This window comes from Pongo pygmaeus, chromosome 12 (assembly GCF_028885625.2).
Source record: "Pongo pygmaeus isolate AG05252 chromosome 12, NHGRI_mPonPyg2-v2.0_pri, whole genome shotgun sequence".
Classification (NCBI taxonomy): Eukaryota; Metazoa; Chordata; class Mammalia; order Primates; family Hominidae; genus Pongo; species Pongo pygmaeus.
In genome coordinates, this window is record NC_072385.2 from 60,020,890 (window position 1) to 60,040,856 (window position 19,967).

The 19,967-nt window shown below is 38.3% G+C and overlaps 1 protein-coding gene across 4 annotated transcripts in view; it reads right to left on the reverse strand.

The window, feature by feature from the left end:
- ALMS1 (ALMS1 centrosome and basal body associated protein) overlaps window positions 1–19,967 on the reverse strand; it is a 224,466-nt gene that overhangs the window by 81,028 nt on the left and 123,471 nt on the right. For all 4 annotated transcript variants that reach the window (XM_054473537.2, XM_054473532.2, XM_054473546.2 and 1 more), the window contains 2 exons: window positions 17,769–18,010; window positions 2,806–2,931 (listed from right to left, as the gene is read on the reverse strand). In XM_054473537.2, the coding sequence (XP_054329512.1) occupies window positions 2,806–2,931; window positions 17,769–18,010 (368 nt within the window). The remainder of the gene's footprint in view (window positions 1–2,805; window positions 2,932–17,768; window positions 18,011–19,967) is intronic.

Here is a 19,967-nt window from a genome sequence, read left to right on the forward strand (position 1 = left end):
ATGTAATGGCCTTCTTTTTCTCTTTTGATCTTTGTTGGTTTAAACTGTTTTATCAGAGACTAGGATTGCAACCCTTGCCTTTTTTTGTTTTCCACTTGCTTGGTAGATCTTCCTCCATCCCTTTATTTTGAGCCTATGTGTGACTCTGCATGTGAGATGCATTTCTTGAATACAGCACACTGATGGGTCTTGACTCTTTATCCAATTTGCCAGTCTTTGCCTTTTAATTGGAGCATTTAGCCCATTTACATTTAAGGTTAATATTGTTACATGTGAATTTGATCCTGTCATTATGATAACCTAGGCAGCTGTCAACTCTACCCTAGCCTTCCCTTTTCTTCTTGTACAGATCCTCAAGGTCAGCCAGAGATACGACCTAGTGCCTTGGGTCTTTCCTGAGCATACACAGGCCTATGCATGTATGGGGTCTCCCAGAGTCTTAGGAATATGTCAGAGCCTTTCAAAGAATCTATCAACATCTTATCCTCAAGTGTTCCTTTTAAGCTTTTCAGTTAGTTTACTGTTTACCTCAACTGCTAGTCCGTACCTCAGCCATTATGATATTAAAATACTTGCCTGTAAATGTTTTTGATAAACATTTTTCCCTCCCCTTCACCAGAGGCCTTTAGCACTGGACGGCTCCCAGTCAGGTCAAGTAAAGATAAGCCTTTTGTGTGGAATCTTCATGGAACCACTAGATAGGTCAAATATTAACAATTCTTTGGGAAGGAACTTTTAAAAGAGGCCCAGCTCCATTTTGCATCCTCTGGTCTTGGAAAAGAAAGCTATATTTCTTAAGGCTATCACTGAGCTGAGGTACTGGGAATGGGACTAGGGCAAGTTAAAATGCTAACGCTTACTGTGCTTAGTGGGATTTGGCCATTTTTCTTGAATAAATGGGTTGCCATTAAGACTGGGTTGCTATTAAGACTGGTTTATTTGCAGACATTTATCCCTTTCTTTGGATGGCTGTTTCCTTTGCCCCAGTTTTTTGCTGTCGTTTGCATGAGTTCTATTATTTACTTATTCTCAACTGAAGAACAGTTATTTGGCCCAAATATTTGTTAACAATGATGTATGTCTTGCTCTTGGCCCCAGACTCTAATTGGCTCCTCTCATAGCTATAGATGTACAACATATTCATAGATAATGGCTAGGAATTAGAACCATTCCTAGGCTTTCATCCAGTGTAGGTCTACTGGTCTAAGAAAGGATTGTTTTCTATTCCCAACTTCCTCACTCTCAGAATAGATGAAGAACATGAAAAAACAATCTCAAGTGTGTATGGCAACTAGACCTCTTTTTGTCGTACTGATGCATACAGTACTTTATTACAGAAACTATATTTCTCAGGATACAGTGTGCCAGTCCTGAGTCATTTTCTTCTCCCATCACCTACACTGTTCAATCTTTCTCTAAGTTAATCTCTCCAACCAGATGGAAGTGTTAGTGATGTATATCAATAGCAGGACACTGGAGGCCTCAGAAAGTACTGGCACATCTGACCAGGTTTCTACTGTTTACAGACATTCTGTCTTCTGAACTATGAGTAAGTGGCATAGACGATTTTCCTACCTACAATCAATTAAGTAAGCTTGTTTTCTTTCTGGTAGCCATTACCAGTGTTTTTAAAACCATAGCCTTGCAAGGAGTAAACATTTCTTCATTTACGGCTATAAACTTAACAATCTTAACTTTTGGTGAGTATTTTTGTGGTTCTTTTTTTTCAATGCCATCATTGTGGGAAATTAGGCAAGGTTGTATCAGAGGCTTTAATGCAGTTACTATCAGAAGCTAGTTTGGTTCTCTTTCATATAAAAGTAACAAAAATGTCTGCCTAAGACCAGGAGCAACTTCTCCTTTCTTTGTAATTTCTATATATATATAATGATATTTATAGGCAATCATGGAAAAAACAATTTGTCTAAAGTGAACCAAGTCATATCCTGTCGACAACTCAAAATACTCTCCCACCAATCAAAACCCTACACCACACCAACTCTGCACCCTTAACTTAAAATCTTCATAGGAAATATTTATCTAGTGCCTCCATGGGGTATTATTCATTTCCTAACTCTGCAACTCCTCTGTAGTGGATTCACAGGGATGCTGCAGGATAGTTTAAAATTCTAGGGAAAGGACAGTGATAAACTACTAGCTCAAGGTCAAAGTGTCAACATCAGATAGTGCTATGTTCTTTTCAATGCTGTTGTGCCTTGGCAAAAGCTGGATTTTTGGCAGCTGCTGTAATAAAAAGCAGAAAATAAGAGGTTTCAATCTCATCCCATGGTTTGGGAAGTTGCACAGTGTCCAACAGCTACACATATGTCATTAGTAAGTAATCATTGTTATTTATGAACAAATTCTTTTTTCAAAAACCAAAACCAAAAATAAATAACAAATTTGTTAAATTAGTTGTTAGAGGAAAACAATTAGTATTTATGTCCTAATTCCTTAGTTGCTATTTGAAAAAAATAATTGCTAATTATATATAAAGCAGAGAAAATAAATCAATGAAACACTAAGGGTACTGTGAACCAAGAAAGCTTAGAAACTTTGCCCTAGATGGAGCCCACTAACCCAAATAATGATCCATACAATTTCCTTCATCAAATATTTATAAGTGCTTATGTGTATATATCTGATCAAATAACTCACCTATCTGAACCAGAGATCAAGGTATGAAAAGTTCCATATTTCACTGAAAAATTAAAGAGCACTGGACTTTTGTCACTCCAGAATCAACTAGCCAATACACAAATAAAATATCAAATAATAAAACTTTGAATAATTTCTGCATAATACCTGAATGGGAGCTTTCAACGGTGGTATCTGATTTGGAATCTGGAGATGGAGGAATTTGTCTTAATTGTGGAACATAATACATCTTCGTACTACCAGAAGGCTTATATGGCAATAATAAAGGCTGGCCTAAGGAGATAAAAATCAGAACAATTAATATGAAAAACATTTGTTAATTCATTGAACAAATATGGAATGCCTTCTATGTTTCAGGCAGTGTTCATGACTTTTGGAATTTATGAGTGAACAAAGAGAAATTTCTCTCTGCCTTTAAGAAGAATGAGAATTCTAGAGGAGGAAAACATACAGTAAATAATTAACACACTAAATGAGTAAATTATCTAGCATTTTAATAAATTATAAGTGATACAGGGAAAATATAGAAATGCTGAAGGTAATTAAGAATACAGGAGAAATTGGGGTTTAAATGCAGGGGAAACAGTTTAAGTAGGATGGTAGGGATAGGTCTCATTGAGACGACTTTTTAGCAATCCATTCCATATATAGATGACTCTAACTAAAAAACATCTTATCTTACACTGAACCCTAACCCGGCCATAATTAAGCCCTTATACTGGTCTTATTCTGCTTCCAGAGTCATAAACAATAAGTCTAATTCTCATCTATGTGACAGGGCTTCAAAACATAGTTTCCACTGCAAGAGTATGAATTTTCAATATTAAGAAAATATATAAAAGTAAAAATTACAAGGTCCTACCACTCAAGGATAATTATTGTTAACATTTTAATGTGTAACTTACCCATCTTTTCCTGTTTTTTATTTGTTTACAAAATTGTCTGCATACAGTATGCATAATTTGAAATTCAGTTTTTCTACTTTCTATTTATAATAAAAATATTCATTTTACTTCCTAGTCTTCACGTTTTTATGGTTATACCACAGATTAAATATAGTCAACTCATAGCCTAATGTTGAAATTGCAGGTTGTGTTAAAATGTTCAATTATAAAGAATTCTGTGAATAAAGATTTTCCCGTTTATACTTATTCTCCCCCATCACCCATCCGAGGTAAATTCTTTTTACAAAGTGAAAAATTACACCATTCATGAAGTTTTTTAAAAAGTACTGACTGCTAAATTGCTTATTAATATGTCTGTGACAATTTACTCTTCCTCCAACAGCACATGTATAGTCATTAAGAAATGATTAATTGCTAATAGGGGTAAATGGAATCTCATTTTAAAAATATGGCCTCATCTTACTATTATGGACTTTTTTTTTCTATATACCAGTTTTTCTTTCATGATTGGTAGAAACTGTCAAATATGCCCTCGTGTCCAACTTCCCTACCTCCTTACATCTATACATCTATATACACTTCCAATCTCCCTTACAGCCATGTGTGAACGTACGGGTAACTTTGTTCAGCCCATGGGAAGAGTGCAAGAATGTGTGAAACTTCCAGGCATTCCAGTAAAGGTATCCCATTAAAGCCCTCCACTTTCCAGATACTGCAGATCATGATAGCTGTAGCAATTACTCTAGACCCAGAAATGGAAGTCACACTTCCAGAGATGGAAGGATGCCAGAGCCACCAGATATGCAACTCAGCTATCTGCTCTAGACTACTTACCTGTAATTTAGGGTTTCTGTGATAAAATAGCTTATACTATAGCCTAAAGCAATAAGAAACACAATTCCCAGGAAAGTCTTGGTGATGTGCTGGAATCAGAGCCAGTTGACTTGGGGGTATGCAACCTAGTAAGACACCAGCCAAAATGGCCAAGGGAAGCACTTGTGCCACTCCATACCCAAACCTAGACAGCACAGCTTGCAGCTCCAGGAGAGGGTCCTTCCTTTCACTTCGGAAGACAGAAGATTAAACAGACCTTTGTCTTGCAACCTGCATACCAGCTCAGCCACAGTATGACAGAGATGCCAGGCAGAGTCCTGAGGTCTCCATTCCATGACCTAGTTCCTGGGCAACATTTCTAGACACACCCTGGGCCAGAAAGGAACTTGCTGCCTTGCAGGGAAGGAGCCAGTCCTGGCAGGATTCATCACCTGCTGACTAAAGAGTACTTGGGTCCTGAATAGTGAGCAGTGGTAGCCAGGCAGTACTCACCTGGGTGAAACTCAGAGATGTGCTGGCTTCAGGTGTGACCCAGCACATTTCCCAGCTATGGTGGCTATGAGGAGAGACTCCTTTTGCTTGAGAAAAGGAGAGGGAAGGTTAAATAGGACTTTGTTTTGCAGCTTAGGTGCCAGCTCAGCCACAGAGGGGTAGAGTACAAAGTAAGCTCCAGGAGTTCCTGATTCCAGGTGTTGGCTTGTGGATGGCATTTCTGGACCTGCCCTGGGCCAGAAGGGAGGCCACTGCCCTGAAGTGAGAGTCCCAGGCCTAGAAGCATTCACCCAAGCTGACGAAAGAGCCCTTGGGCCTTGAATGAATATCAGTCGTGGGCAGCCAGTAGTCACCACAAGCCTGGGGCAGTGGTGGCCATGGGGAGTGACTCCTCTGTTTGTGGAAAAGAGGAAAGAATAAGAAGAACTTTTTGTCTTGTGGCATGGATGCCAGTTCAGCCACAGCAGAATAAAGCACTAAGGTTTCTGACTTCAGGTCATGGCTCCTAGACAGCAATTCTGGACCTGCCTAGGGCCAGGGGGAAATCGTCACCCTGAAGGAAAGCACACAAGACTGCCTGGCTTTGCCACCTGCTGATTGTAGAGCCCCAGGGCCTTGAACAAACATAGGCAGTATCCAACAAGTGGTTCCTGTAGACCTCAGGTGAGACCCAGTGTGTGCTGGCTTCAGGTCTAACCTAGAACAGTCCCACTGGTGGTGGCCACATGGGTGCTGTGTCACACCAGCTCCAAGCAGCTCAGCACAGAGACAGACTCCATTTCTTTGGGAGAAAGTAAAGGAAAAGAACAAGAGTCCCTATCTGGTAATCCAGAGAATTCTTCTGGATCTTATCAAAAACTTCTGATATGGTTTGGCTCTGAGTACCCAACCAAATCTCATCTCAAATTGTAATCCCCATATGTTGAGGCAGAGACCTGGTGGGAGGTGATTAGATTATGGGTGTCGTTCCCCCACCTTGTTCTCATGATAGTGAGGGAGTTCTCATGAGATCTTGATGGTTTAGAAGTGGCAGTTTCCCCTGAGCTCTCTTTCTCCTGCTGCCATGTAAGATGTGTCTTGCTTCCCCTTCACCTTCCGCCATGATTATAAGTTTCCTGAGGCCTCCCCAACCATGTGGAATTGTTAGTCAATTAAACCTCTTTTACTTATAAATTACCCAGTCTCAGGTAGTATCTTTAAAGCAGTGTGAAAATGACTACAAAGAATTGGTGCCAGAAGTGGGGCACTGCTATAAAGATAACCTGAACATGTGGAAGCAACTTGGGAACTGGGTAACAGGCAGAGATTGGAACAGGCTGGAGGGCTTAGAGGAAGACAGGAAGATGTGGGAAAGTCTGGAACATTCTAGAGGCTTACTGAAGGGTTTTGACCAAAAATGCTGACAGTGATATGGACAATGAAGTCCAGGTTGAGGTGGTCTCAGATGGAGATGAGAAACTTGTTGGGAACTGGCATAAAGGTCACTTTTGCTATGCATTAGCAAAGAGACTGGCAGCATTTTGCCCCTGCCCTGGAGATCTGAACTTGAAAGAGATGATTTAGGGTATCTGGCAGGAGAAATTTCTAAACAGCAAAGCATTCAAGAGGTGACCTGGCTTATTTTGAAAGCATTCAGTTATGTACATTCACAAAGAGAGGGTTTGAAATTGGAACTTATGTTTAAAAGGGAAGCAGGGCATAAAAGTTTGAAAAATTTGCAGCCTGACTATGCAGTAGAAAAGAAAAACCCATTCAAGGAATTCAAGCTGGCTGCAGAAATTTGCATAAGTAACGAGGAGCCAAATGTTAATAGCCAAGACAATGGGGAAAATGTCTCCAGGGCATGTCGGAGATCTTAACGGGAGTCCCTTCCATCACAGGCCTGGAGGCCTAGGAGGGAAAAATGGTTTTGTGGGCCCCGCCTAGGGCCCAGCTGCTCTGTGCAGCCTTGGGACTTGGTGCCCTGTGTCCCAGCTGCTCCAGCTCCATCTGTGGCTAAAAGGACAGCTCAGGACATTGCTTCAGAGGGTGCAAGCCCCAAGCTTTGGCAGTTTCACGTGGTGTTGGGCCTACAGGTGCACAGAAGACAAGAGTTGAGCTTTGGGAGCCTCCACCTAGATTTCAGAGGATATATGAATGCCTAGATGTCCAGGAAGAAGTCTGCTCTAGGGGCAGAGCACTCATGGAGAACCTCTACTAGGGCAATGCAGACTGGTAATGTGAGTTGGAGCCCCCACTAATAGTCCCTACTTGGGCACTGCCTAGTGGAGCTGTGAGAAGAGGGCCACCATCCTCTAGACCTCAGAATGGTAGATCCACCAACAGCTTGCACTGTGCACCTGGAAAAGCCACAGGCACTAAACACCAGCTCATGACAGTAGCTGTGGGAGCTGTGCCCTGCAAAACCTCAGGGGTGGAGCTGCCCAAGGCCATGGGAGCCAACCCCTTGCATCAGCATGCCCTGGATGTATGACATGGAGTCAAAGGAAATTTTGGAGCTTTAAGATTTAATGACTGCCCAGCCAGGTTTCCAACTTGCATGGGGCCTGTAATCCCTTTGTTTTAGCCAACTTCTCCCATTTGGAATGGGAACATTTATCCAATGCCTGTACCCCCACTGTATCTTGGAACTAACTAACTTGTTTTTTATTTTACAGGCTCACAGGTGGAAGGGACCTACCTGCCTTGTCTCAGATGAGACTTTGGACTTGGACTTTTGGGTTAATGCTAGAATGAGTTGATTCTGGGGGACTACTGGGAAGGCATGATTGGTTTTTAAATGTGAAAAGGACACGAAATTTGGGAGCGGCCAGGGGTGGAATAATATGGTTTGGCTCTGTGTCCCTAGCCAAATCTCATCTCAAATTGTAATCCCCACATGTTGAGGGAAGGACCTGGTGGGAGGTGATTGGATCATGGGGGCAGTTTCTCTCATGCTGTTCTTGTGATAGTGAGGGAGTTCTCATGAGATCTTGATGGTTTTAATGTGGGAATTATTCCTGAGCTCTCGCTCTCTCCTGCCACCATGTAAGACATGCCTTGCTTTCCCTTCACCTTCTGCCATGATTGTAAGTTTCCTGAGGCCTCCCCAGCCATGCAGAACTGAGTCAATTGAACTCCCTTTCTTTATAAATTAACCAGTCTCAGGTAGCATACTTACAGCAGTTTGAAAATGGACTAATACAACCTCCAAGGTGGTACCTCTACAAGTCTGCAAGAGCCACAGTGTTACTAGGCTTGAGGTGCCCCCTAATGGAGATATGGCTACACTGGCCAAAAACTCAGACCATAACACCCAACTCCCTTTGAGTTCCTTGAAAGCATTCCCAAGAAGGATGGGTATAAACAAAGTCAGACTGTGAAGACTACAATAAATACCTAATTCTTCAATGCTCAGACACCAACAAATATCCACAAGCTTCTAGACCATCTATGAAAACATGACCTCACAAAATGAACTAAATATGACACTAAAAACGAATCCTGGAGAAACAGAGATGTGGAACCTTTCAGACAAAGAATTCAAAAATATCTGTTTTGGCTGGGTGCAGAGGCTCATGTCTGTAATTCCAACACTTTGGGAGGCCGAGGTGGGCAGATCACCTGAGGTCGGGAGTTCGAGACCAGCTTGGCCAACATGGTGAAACCCTGTCTCTACTAAAAATACAAAAATTAGCTGGGTGTGGTGGCGCACCCCTGTAGTCCCAGCTACTTGGGAGGGTGAGGCAGGAGAATTGCTTGAACCCAGGGGGCAGAGGCTGCAGCAAGCTGAGACTGCACCACTGTACTCCATCCTCAGTGACAGAGCAAGAGTCCATCTCAAAAAAAAAAAAACAAAAAAAAAACTGCTTTGAGGAAACTCAAAGAAATTCAAGATGACACAGAGAAAGAACTCAGAATCCTGTAAGATACATTTAACAAAAAGACTGAAATAATTAAAAAGAATCAAGCAGAAATACTGGAGTAGAAAAATACACCTGACACACTAAAGAATGCATCAGACTCTCTTAACAGCAAAATTGATTAAACACAGTGAGCTTGAAGACAGGCTATTTGAAAATACAGTCAGAGGAGACAAAAGAAAAAAGGAATAAAAAAGAATAAAGCATGCCTACAGGATCTAGAAAATAGCCTCAAAAGGGCAAATCTAAAATAAAAAATAAAAAGCAGTAGACTAAATCCTCCTATTCAAAGACATACAGTGGTTGAATGAATGCATAAAAAAACAAGACCCAACCATATATTTCCTACAAGAAACACAATTAACCTATAAAGACCATGAATAGACTAAAAATAAAGAGATGGAAAAAGATATCCCACGCAAATAGAAATCAAAAGAGAGGAAGAATAGCTATACTCATATCAGACAAAATAGACTTTAAGACAAAAATTATAAAAACAGACAAAGAAGGTCATTATATAATGATAAAGAGGTCAATTCAGCAAGAGGATATAACAACTGTAAATATATATGGACCCAACGCTAGAGTACCCAGATATATAAAGCAAGTATTCTTACAGCTAAAGAGAGAGATAGAACCTAATACAATAATAGCTGCAAACTTCAACACCCTGCTTTCAGTACTGGACAGACCATCCAGACAGAAAAATCAACAAAGATACATTGAATGAACCTAATAGATACTTACAGAACATTTCATCCAATGGCTGCAGAATACACATTGTTCTCAGCACATGGATCATCCTCAAGGATAGGTCATATTTTAGGCCACAAAACAAGTGTTCAAAAATTCAAAAATAATTGTAATTATATCAAGTCATTTCTCTGATCACAATGAAATAAAACTAGAAATCAATAACGAAAGGAACTTTGGAAACTATACAAATGCATGGAAATGAAATAATGTTTCTGAATGACCAGTGGGTCAATGAAGAAATCAAGAAAGAAATTTATAAATTTCTTGAGACAAATGATAATGGAAACACAACATACCAAAACCTATGGGATACAGCAAAAGCAGTACTAAGAGGAAAGTTTACAGGTATAAGCACCTACATTAAAAAAAATAGAAAAACTTCAAATGAACAACCTAACAATGTATGCTAATGAACTAGAAAAGAGCGAATGAAATCCATAATTAGCAGAAAAAAAGAAATAAAGATCAGAGCAGAAATACATCAAATTGAAATGAGAAAAACATCACAAAAGATCAATGAAACAAAAAGTTTGTTTGTTGAAAAGCTAAACAAAATCGACAAACCTTTAGCCAGACTAAGAAAAATAGAGAGAAGACTCATGTAAATAAAATCAGAGATTAAGAAAGGAGACATTACAACCTATACCACAGAAATTTAAAGGATGATGAGACACTACTATGACCAACTTTACACCAATAAATTGAAAAAGCTAGAAAAAAATGGACAAATTCCTAGAAACATACAACCTATCAACCAGGAAGAAATCCAAAATCGAAAGAGACCAATAACAAGCAACAAGGTCAAAGTTGTAATAAAAAGTCTCCCAGCAAAGAAAAGCTGAGGACTCAATGGCTTAACTGCTGAATTGTACCAAATAGTTAAAGAAGAACTAATACCAATCCTACTCAAACTATTCCAAGAAATGGAAGAGGAGAGAATACATCCAAACTCCTTCTACAAGACCAGTAAACCAAAGACACATACAAAAGAAAAAAGAAAAAAGAAAAGAAAACTACAGGCCAATCTCCCTCATGAATATTGATGCAAAAATCCTCAACAAAATACTAGCAAAGCAAATTCAACAACACATGAAAAAGATCATTCATCATGACCAAGAAGGATTCATCCCAGGGATGCAAGGATGGTTTAACATATGCTAATCAATCAATGTGATGCCTCATATCAACAAAATGGAGGACAAAAACCACATGATCATTTCAATTGATGCTGAAAAAACATTTCTTAAAATTCAATATCTCTTCATGATAGAAACCCTCAAAAAACTGGGTATAGAGAACACATACCTCAACATAATAAAAGCCATATATGACAGACCCACAGCTAGTATCATACTGAATGGGGAAGAAACTGAAAGCCTTTCTTCTAAGATGTGGAACATGACAAGGATGCCTACTTTCAAAACCGTTATTCAACATAGCACTGGAAGTCCTAGCTCGAGCAATCAGACAAGAGAAAGATAGAAAGGAGATCCAAATTGGAAAGGAAGAAGTCAAATTATCCTTGTTTGCAGATGATACAATCTTATATTTGTAAAAACCTAGAGCCTCCACAATCAATAAATTCAGTAAAGTTGCAGAATACAAAAATCAACATACAAAAATCAGTTCACGTTTCTGTATGTCAACAGTGAACAATGTGAAAAGGAAATTTAAAAAGTAATCCCATTTACAATAGCCACAGATAAAATCAAATACCTAGCAATTAACCAAAGAAGTGAAAGATCTCTATAAAGGAAACTATAAAACACTGGTGAAAATAATTGAAGAGGACAACAAAAAAATGGAAAAATATTCCATGTTCATGAATTAGAAGAATCAATATTGTTAAAATGTCCATACTACCTAAAGCAATAGGGTATTCCACTGAATCTGTATTCAAGGCAATCCCTATCAAAATACTAATGACATTCTTCACAGAAATAGAAAAAATCCTAAAATTTATATGGAACCACAAAAGGCCCAGAATAGACAAAGCTATCCTAAGCATAAAGAACAAAACTGGAGGAATCACAATCCCTAACTTCAAATTATACTACAATACTATAATAACCAAAACATCATGGTATTGGCTTAAAAACAGGCACATAAACCAATGAAACAGAACCAGAGAACCCAGAAACAAATCCACACACCTACAGTGAACTCATTTTTGACAAAGGTACGAAGAACATACACTGGGAAAAAGACAGTCTCTTCAACAAATGGTGCTGGGAAAACTGGTTATCTACATGCAGAAGAATAAAGCTAAACGTCTATCTTTCATCATATACAGAAATCAAATCAAAATGGATTAAAGACTTAAATCTAAGACCTCAAGCTATGAAACTACTAGAAGAAAACACTGGGAAAACTCTCTAGGACATTAAAGATTAGCAAAGATTTCTTGAGTAATATCCCACATACACAGGCAACCAAAGCAAAAATGGACAAATGGGATCACATCAAGTTAAAAAGCTTTCACACAGCAAAGGAAACAACAGTGAAGAGACAAACCATGGAATAGGAGGAAACATTTGCAAACTATCCATCTGATAAGGGATTAGTAGCCATAATGTATAAAGAACTGAAACAACTCTACAGGAAAAAACATCTAATAATCCAATTTAAAAACGGACAAAAGATCTGAACAAACATTTCTCAAAAGACGACATATAAATGGCAAACAGGAATATGAAAAGGTGCTCAACATCAGTGATCATCAGAGAAATGCAAAGCAAAACCACAATGAGATACCATCTCACCCCAGTTAAAATGGTTTTATTCAAAAGATACACAACAACAAATATTGGCAAGAATGTGGAGAAAAGGGAACTCTTGTACACTGTTGCTGGGAATGTAAATTAGTACAACCACTATAGAGAACAATTAGTTTGTAGATTCCTGAAAAAACTACAATTAGAGCTAACATATGATCCAGCAATCCCACTGCTAGGTATATAACCAAAATAAAGTAAATCAGTATGTCAAAGAGATAAATCTGCACCCCATGTTTATTGCAGCACTGTTCACAATAGCCAAAATTTAGAAGCAACCTAAGTGTCCATCAATAGATTAATGGATAAATTAATCTATTACATATACACAATGTAGTACATATACACAAAGGCAGTACATATACACAGTGGAATACTATTCAGCCATAAAAAATAATGAGATCCTGTCATTTGCAGCAACATGGATGAAATTGGAGGTCATTATATAAAGTGAAATAAGCCAGGCATAGAAACAGAAACTTCACATGTTCTCACTTATTTGTGGGATCTAAAAATTAAAACAACTGAATTCATGGACACACATGAGAGAGAAAGATGGCTACCAGAGGCTGGGAAGGGTAGTGAGCAGTGTGGGGGAAGTGAGGATTGTTAATTGGTATAAAAATATAGTTAGATACAATTAGTAAGACATAGTATTTGATAGCACAACAGGGTCTACAGTCAATAATTCATTGTACATTTTAAAATAACCAAAAGACAGCTAGGCATGGTGGCTCACATTTGTAATCCAGCACTTTGGGAGGCCAAGGCGGGCAGATCACTTGAGATCAGGAGTTCGAGACCAGCCTGGCCAACATGATGAAATCCCATCTCTACTAAAAATACAAAAATTAGCCAGGCGTGGTGGCGGGTGCCTGTAATCCCAGCTACTCAGGAGGCTGAGGCAGGAGAATTGCTTGAACCAAGGAGGCAGAGGTTGCAGTGAGCTGAGATCATGCCACTGTACTCCAGCCTGGGTGACAGAGCAAGACTCCATCTCAAAAAAAAAAAAAAATACATAAAAAATAAAATAAAATAACCAAAATAATGTAACCGGATTGTTAACACAAAGAATGGATAAATGCTTGAGGTGATGGATATCCCATTTACCTTGATGGGATTATTATATACTGTATGCCTATATCAAAATAGCTCATGTATCTCACAAATATCTATATCTACCATATACCCAGAAAAATTAAAAATAAAAATAAATTTGTAAAGATAAATTACACAGTTCAAAAGAACAGTTCCATTAGAACTTTGTGCAGAATTAGAGTATAAATTTATGTGGGAATAAATGATATCTTTACAATATTCAGCCTTCCATTCTAGAATCATACCTTTCTTTTAATTTAGTCAATTATTATTTTCTATCTTTACAAAAAGGATTAGTGTTTCCTGCATTAGGTCATTTAAAATTTTTGTTTAGGTTATTTCTGAGCATTTCACAGGGTATTTCTCGTATGATTATGAATTTTCAATGTAGCTACCATTTCTCATGGCCAAACGCCTCCAGCTCCTTCCGTTTATCCTTATTCTTATAGACCATGGTTTTCTCTTATATCTTATATCTTGTAACCATTTCTAGATGGACTCCTAGTTGCTCATCTCTAGTTAATAAAACCCAAAATCCTCTAGACTGATTCTGATTGTCCTGGAGTAGTATGAGCTCTCCTTCTCTGGAAACAATAATTTTTTTTTTTGGTGGGGAGGGGGGAAGGAGTCTCACTCTGTCGCCCAGGCTGGAGTGCACTGGCACGATCTCTGCTTACTGCAACCTCCACTTTCCAGGTTCAAGCAATTATCCTGCCTCAGGCTCCTGAGTAGCTGGGATTACAGGCATGTGCCACCATGCCTGGCTAATTTTTGTATTTTTAGTAGAGATGAGATTTCACCATGTTGGCCAGGCTGGTCTCAAACTCCTGACCTCAGGTGATCCACCCTCCTCGGCCTCCCAAAGTGCTGGGATTATAGGTGTGAGCCACCACGCCTGGCCAGAAACAATAATCTTTATATTACTTAGAACTGTGTCACCATCTTTGGCAACTCTATCATTCTGATGACATCGTGGCAATGAATTCCACATTGTTAGTAGCCTGCTTCTAAGGAAGAAACTCACTTCCAAATGAAGGAAATGAGACAAAAGGTTGATGCCTAAAGGGATTTACTGTCCTTATCCATGCCTTATGGACCATAACTATGCTAAACCTAAAAAATAAATAAATAAATAAAGTGAGTGAGCTATTTACTGAAAAGTGTTATGGCATAAGCTGGGGAACACCACTTCCTGAGTCTACAATGCTTTCTTATGGGATTTGGGATATGCTCTGAACCATAGATGGTACTTGCCTATACCGAGTACCAGATAGAACGCATGCATTTGGGAACAAAGAAGCTTTTTAAGAAGTTTTTGCTTTCAACTTTGTGACTATGAGTGTTGTTAGATGGAAGATCTTAGAAATAAGAAAGGGACAATTCTACCAGGGACAGGAGCCACCTAGCTACTTAACATTTTTTATATCACTAAAGCAAAACACAGAGCAGCTTACAGAGTGCTAACTAAATCTATGATTGACCTGAGTTATCCAGAAGAAATAAGGTTACTTTTAAAAAGGAGTACGATTAACACCTAGAGGTATTAATTTCTATCACTGGGCATGGCAAAGTGACCTCTAAAGAAAGTCCAGTCAAGAAATTAATAAAAAATGACCTTGGCCAGGCGCAGTGGCTCACGCCTGTAATCCCAACACACTGGGAGGCCGAGGTGGGCGGATCACGAGGTAAGAGATCGAGATCATCCTGGCCAACATGGTGAAACTCCATCTCTACTAAAAATACAAAAATTAGCTGGGCGTGGTGGTATGCACCTGTAGTCCCAGCTACTTGGGAGGCTGAGGCAGGAGAATCCTTGAACCCGGAAGGTGCAGGTTGCAGTGAGCCAAGATTGCGCCACTGCACTCCAACCTGGAGATAGAGCGAGACTCCATCTCAAAAAAAAAAAAAAAAAATGGACTTCAACCTTAGTCTGAGACAACTTAGGAATATTTGTACCACTCTATCAGGCAAAAAGAAAAAAGAAAAAAAAAAGCTGTAGCCTCCAACTCTATTTGGTCGTTCCCATAGTTATTGTTAAAATACTGATTTATTAATTTTCTTTCTCCATTGGTATATATTAAGCTTGATAGCAATGGCTGAATATGCCACGCAGTTCACAGGTTGGAGAAAATTAACAGCAACGATTGGACAAAATTACAATGGACCCAGAGCAGAAATTACTATCACATGGGGATGGACCTGAGACAAATAAAGAACTTTTTGAAGTTCTCAAAAACTTGTTTGGATGCAGTAGTCTTAAGGTTACACTGGACTGCCTGTCTAGGGAAAGAAGTGAATACATAGCAAATAATGGCTGCTTCCGGGAAAGGAAAAAAGCACTGGAGAGGGGTAGAGCAACTTGTTAATTCAGACTAATGGGTAAGCAGTCATGTAGTTAACATACGATTCCTTGTACCTTAAAATGTTTTGTTCAAAAACAAAACAAAACAAAACAAAAACCTCATAAAATTTTACTTTTGACCCACAGTGTTGAAAAAACACTTATTACTAAACCAAATAATATCGATTCTTTCATAAAAAGTTTATATGAACCATAAATCATGGCCTCTATAAATTGATCCATTTGATGACAGTAGAAGTTTAAAATATGTCTTTTTTTTTGGAAACGGAGTCTCACTGTGTCGCCCAGGCTGGAGTGCAGTGGCACGATCTCGGCTTACTGCAAGCTCTGCCTCCTGGGTTCATGCCATTCTCCTGCCTCAGCCTCCCAAGTAGCTGGGACTACAGGAGCCCGCCACAGTGCCCAGCTATTTTTTTTCTATTTTTTTTTTTGTATTTTTAGTAGAGACGGGGTTTCATTGTGTTAGTCAGGATGGTCTCGATCTCCTGACCTCGTGATTCGCCCACCTCAGCCTCCCAAAGTGCTGGGATTACAGGCGTGAGCCACCGCATGCTGCTTTTATAGCTGTTTCCTCTCTTGTGTTTCTGCCACCACCATGAGAACACCACACTCTAGGATAGCTATTGACCCATTAGCCTGAGTCTCAGAAAGAAGTATCTGGAACAGACCCAAACCATTTCTGCAGCTTACAGCCAGCCCAGCCAAAGTCCAATTGACCCATAAGCCTGTGAGTAAGAAAAACAAATGTCTGCTGTTATAAACCATAGAGATTTTTTAGGTTGTTTGTTATACTGTATCACTGTAACAACAGGTAACCAACACATAAAGGTGTTCTTTGTGATAATTTATTAAACTATATATATTTTTTTGGTATGCTTTAATTTCACAAGAAAAATGTTCAAGAATTATAACCATCTTAGTATATAAATGCACTTACTTAAATTCAATGCAATTTAAATGCTGAACCAAACAATTTTCTTTACATTTAGGTATATTCCATCTATATGTGTAGATGGACAAGTTTTTTGTATAAGTAGAGAAACTTAAAATGTACTTTGAGTAGATTTGTCCAAAATGTAAATATTTTAAAAATTAGTAAAGTCTCCATCTTCATTTGGGGACGAATGGAAACTTAATTGTTAATTTTCCTGCTACTTACCCAAAAAAGAAAATAATTTACAATTTGCTCTAATTCTAAATGTTATATGGTAAAAGTACAATCAAAATATCACTGAAACTATAGCATATAAAACACTCTAAATGTTCACCTTATGGTAGAGACTGCTACCTATTCACCAAAATCCATTTCTTCTTCATTTTGGAAAACACAGCTAAACTACATTCCTGGCCAGTGGAAAGTGATTTGGGTTACTTCCAGACCTGACCTGTAAACATCTCCTATATGAGCTCCTCCATGCTTTTTGTTCCTTCCAGTTGACCATGAAGGTAAATCCAACATAATCTTGGGTTATGTATTTTAAAGAAAACAGAGCAAGAAGACAACCTGGGTCTCGGTGATTGCTTTATAAGTAAGAGATAAACTGCTATTGTGTTTGCACTATCACATGTTTATGCATCTATTTGTTATAGTATTTAGTATATACATACTCTCTCTATATACACACTATATAGTAATAACATTACTATAATACAAGATAATTTATCTGCCCTTTTAAAAGCAGACCTCAATTACTTTCAAGTTGTTATGAACTACTTGCATTTTTATTGCAAATATGATGAGACAAAAATAAGTTTTAACCACAAATGGCATGAGTTCTACATGTTAACTCTGCTAGAAATTAAGATAAAATATAATAAATCATATTCTGTTGACAGCTATGCAAATAAAAGACAGATATAATCATATGGACTCTAATTCTTAAATTAAAATTAGGTTTTCTGACTAGAAAGACACAACCACAAATTTCTAAGATAACTACACAAAAGAGTTGGTCTAACAATCTAAAATGCAATCACATTCTCTTACCATCTGTGCCATGAGAAAAAGTAACCTGTTGGACTGAAGATGATGAGGCAAACTTGACAGGAGCTTTGCGTAGCTTCTGGTTACCAGGATCTATAATTTCATGTCCACGATCTTCAGCATTAATAAAAATCTCAGATGAAAATAGGGTCTTTTCTGGACTTTCTGTTGTTATCTGAGTAACTGCATCAGATGACAATTTTTCAGAGAAAGCAGAAAGTGGAGTCTTCATCTTCTCTGGTAATCTGACCAAAAAAGAGAAAGAATACAGCAGGTTATATCCTTGGCCTATTAGAGACTGAAATCTCTTTCCAAAAGTGGTTTCAAGGAATATTTAAGTAGCTATAGGAATATATTGTGGACACATCAATGTCAAACGTTATTAAGGTAAAATTTCAGCAGTACCCTTTATTTTGTTTGATACAATGTTATCAACATATGTTTACTTTTATCTTAAAACCTACTTTTAATTTAGAATGTTAAATTATATAATTTAGTTGAGGAAATGCTATTTTTCAGCTGAATTGAAAATACATTTTTTTAAATTACTAGATGTCCACTATAAATTAGGGGACTGTGCTAAATACACACAGTGTACAAAGATAAACAAGAAACAGAGCATTCTGTCAAGGAGTTCTGGGAGAACCAGGAGTTTTCAAGGTTGTAGTTATATCTTGAGATCATAGGGAATTAATATTAAAACAGAGTGGAGCAAGTAAATAATTGAACACATAAATAATTGGAAAGAAGAAGCAAATTTTGCTTTAAGAAGAAGTCCAGATAACAGATGTGAGTACCTCCCACCAAAGAAGGTTAAGCTTAATCTTTCCCTCCTCCTTTGTGTATGCTCTGAACTAAGTGACTGGATTTCAATAAACAGAGTATAAGAAGGAAGAAAGAGTAACTTATTTCCATCTTGGAGACACCTAGCAAGCACTGCCTTATCCAAGTGATCAGTTAACATCACCAGTGATGATGTGGATACCACATATACCACCTAGACAATACCACTCCAGACACAGAAACGGGCAATTTCACGATGAAGACACCAAAAGCAATTGCAACGAAAGCAAAAACTGACAAGTGGGATCTAATTAAACATAAGAGCTTCTGCACAGCAAAAGAAAAATTATCAACAGAGTAAACAGACAACCTATAGAATGGAAGAAAATATTTGCAAACTATGCATCTGATAAAGGTCTAGTATCCAGCATTTACAAGGAACTTAGTGGGCAAAGGACATGACAGACACTTTTTAAAAGAAGATATATATGCGGCCACCACACGTATGAAAAAAGCTGAATATCACTGATTACATAAATGCAAATCAAAACCACAATGAGATACCATTTCACATCAATCAGAATGGCTGTTATAAAAAAGTCAAAATATAACAGATGCTGTCAAGGTTGCAGAGAAAAGGGAGTGGTTATACACTGTTTGTGGGAGTGTAAATTAGTTCAACCATTGTAGAAAGCAGTGTGGCAATTCCTCAGAGAGCTAAAACCAGATGTACCATTTGACTCAGCAATCCATTGCTGTGTACATACCCAAAGAAATATATATCATTCCACCATAAAGACACATGCACACAAATGTTCATTATAGTACTATTCACAATAACAAAGACATGAATCAACCTAAATGCCCCATAAATGACAGACTGGATAAAGAAAATGTGGTACACTTACACCATAGAACACTATGCAGCCATATAAAAGAACAAGATGATGTCTTTTGCAGAACATGGATGGAGCTGGAGGTCATTATCCTTAGCAAACTAATGCAGGAACAGAAAACCAAATACTGCATCCTCACATTTATAAGTGGGAGCTAAATGATGAGAACTCATGGACACAAAGAGGGGAACAACAGACACTGGGGCCTACTTGAGGGTGGAGGGATGGGGAGACAAACAGAAAAAAAAAAAAAACTACTGGGTACCAGGCTTAGTACCTGGGTGATGACATAATCTGTAAAACAAACCCCCATGACAGAAGTTTACCTATAGAACAAATCGGAACATGTACCCCCTGAACCTAAAAGTTTAAAAATAAAAAATAGGTCAGGCACGGTAGCTCACGCCTGTAATCCCAGTATTTTGGGAGGCCGAGGTGGGTGGATCACCTGAGGTCAAAAGTTCAAGACCAGCCTGGCCAACATGGTGAAACCCCATCTCTACTAATAATACAAAAATTAGCC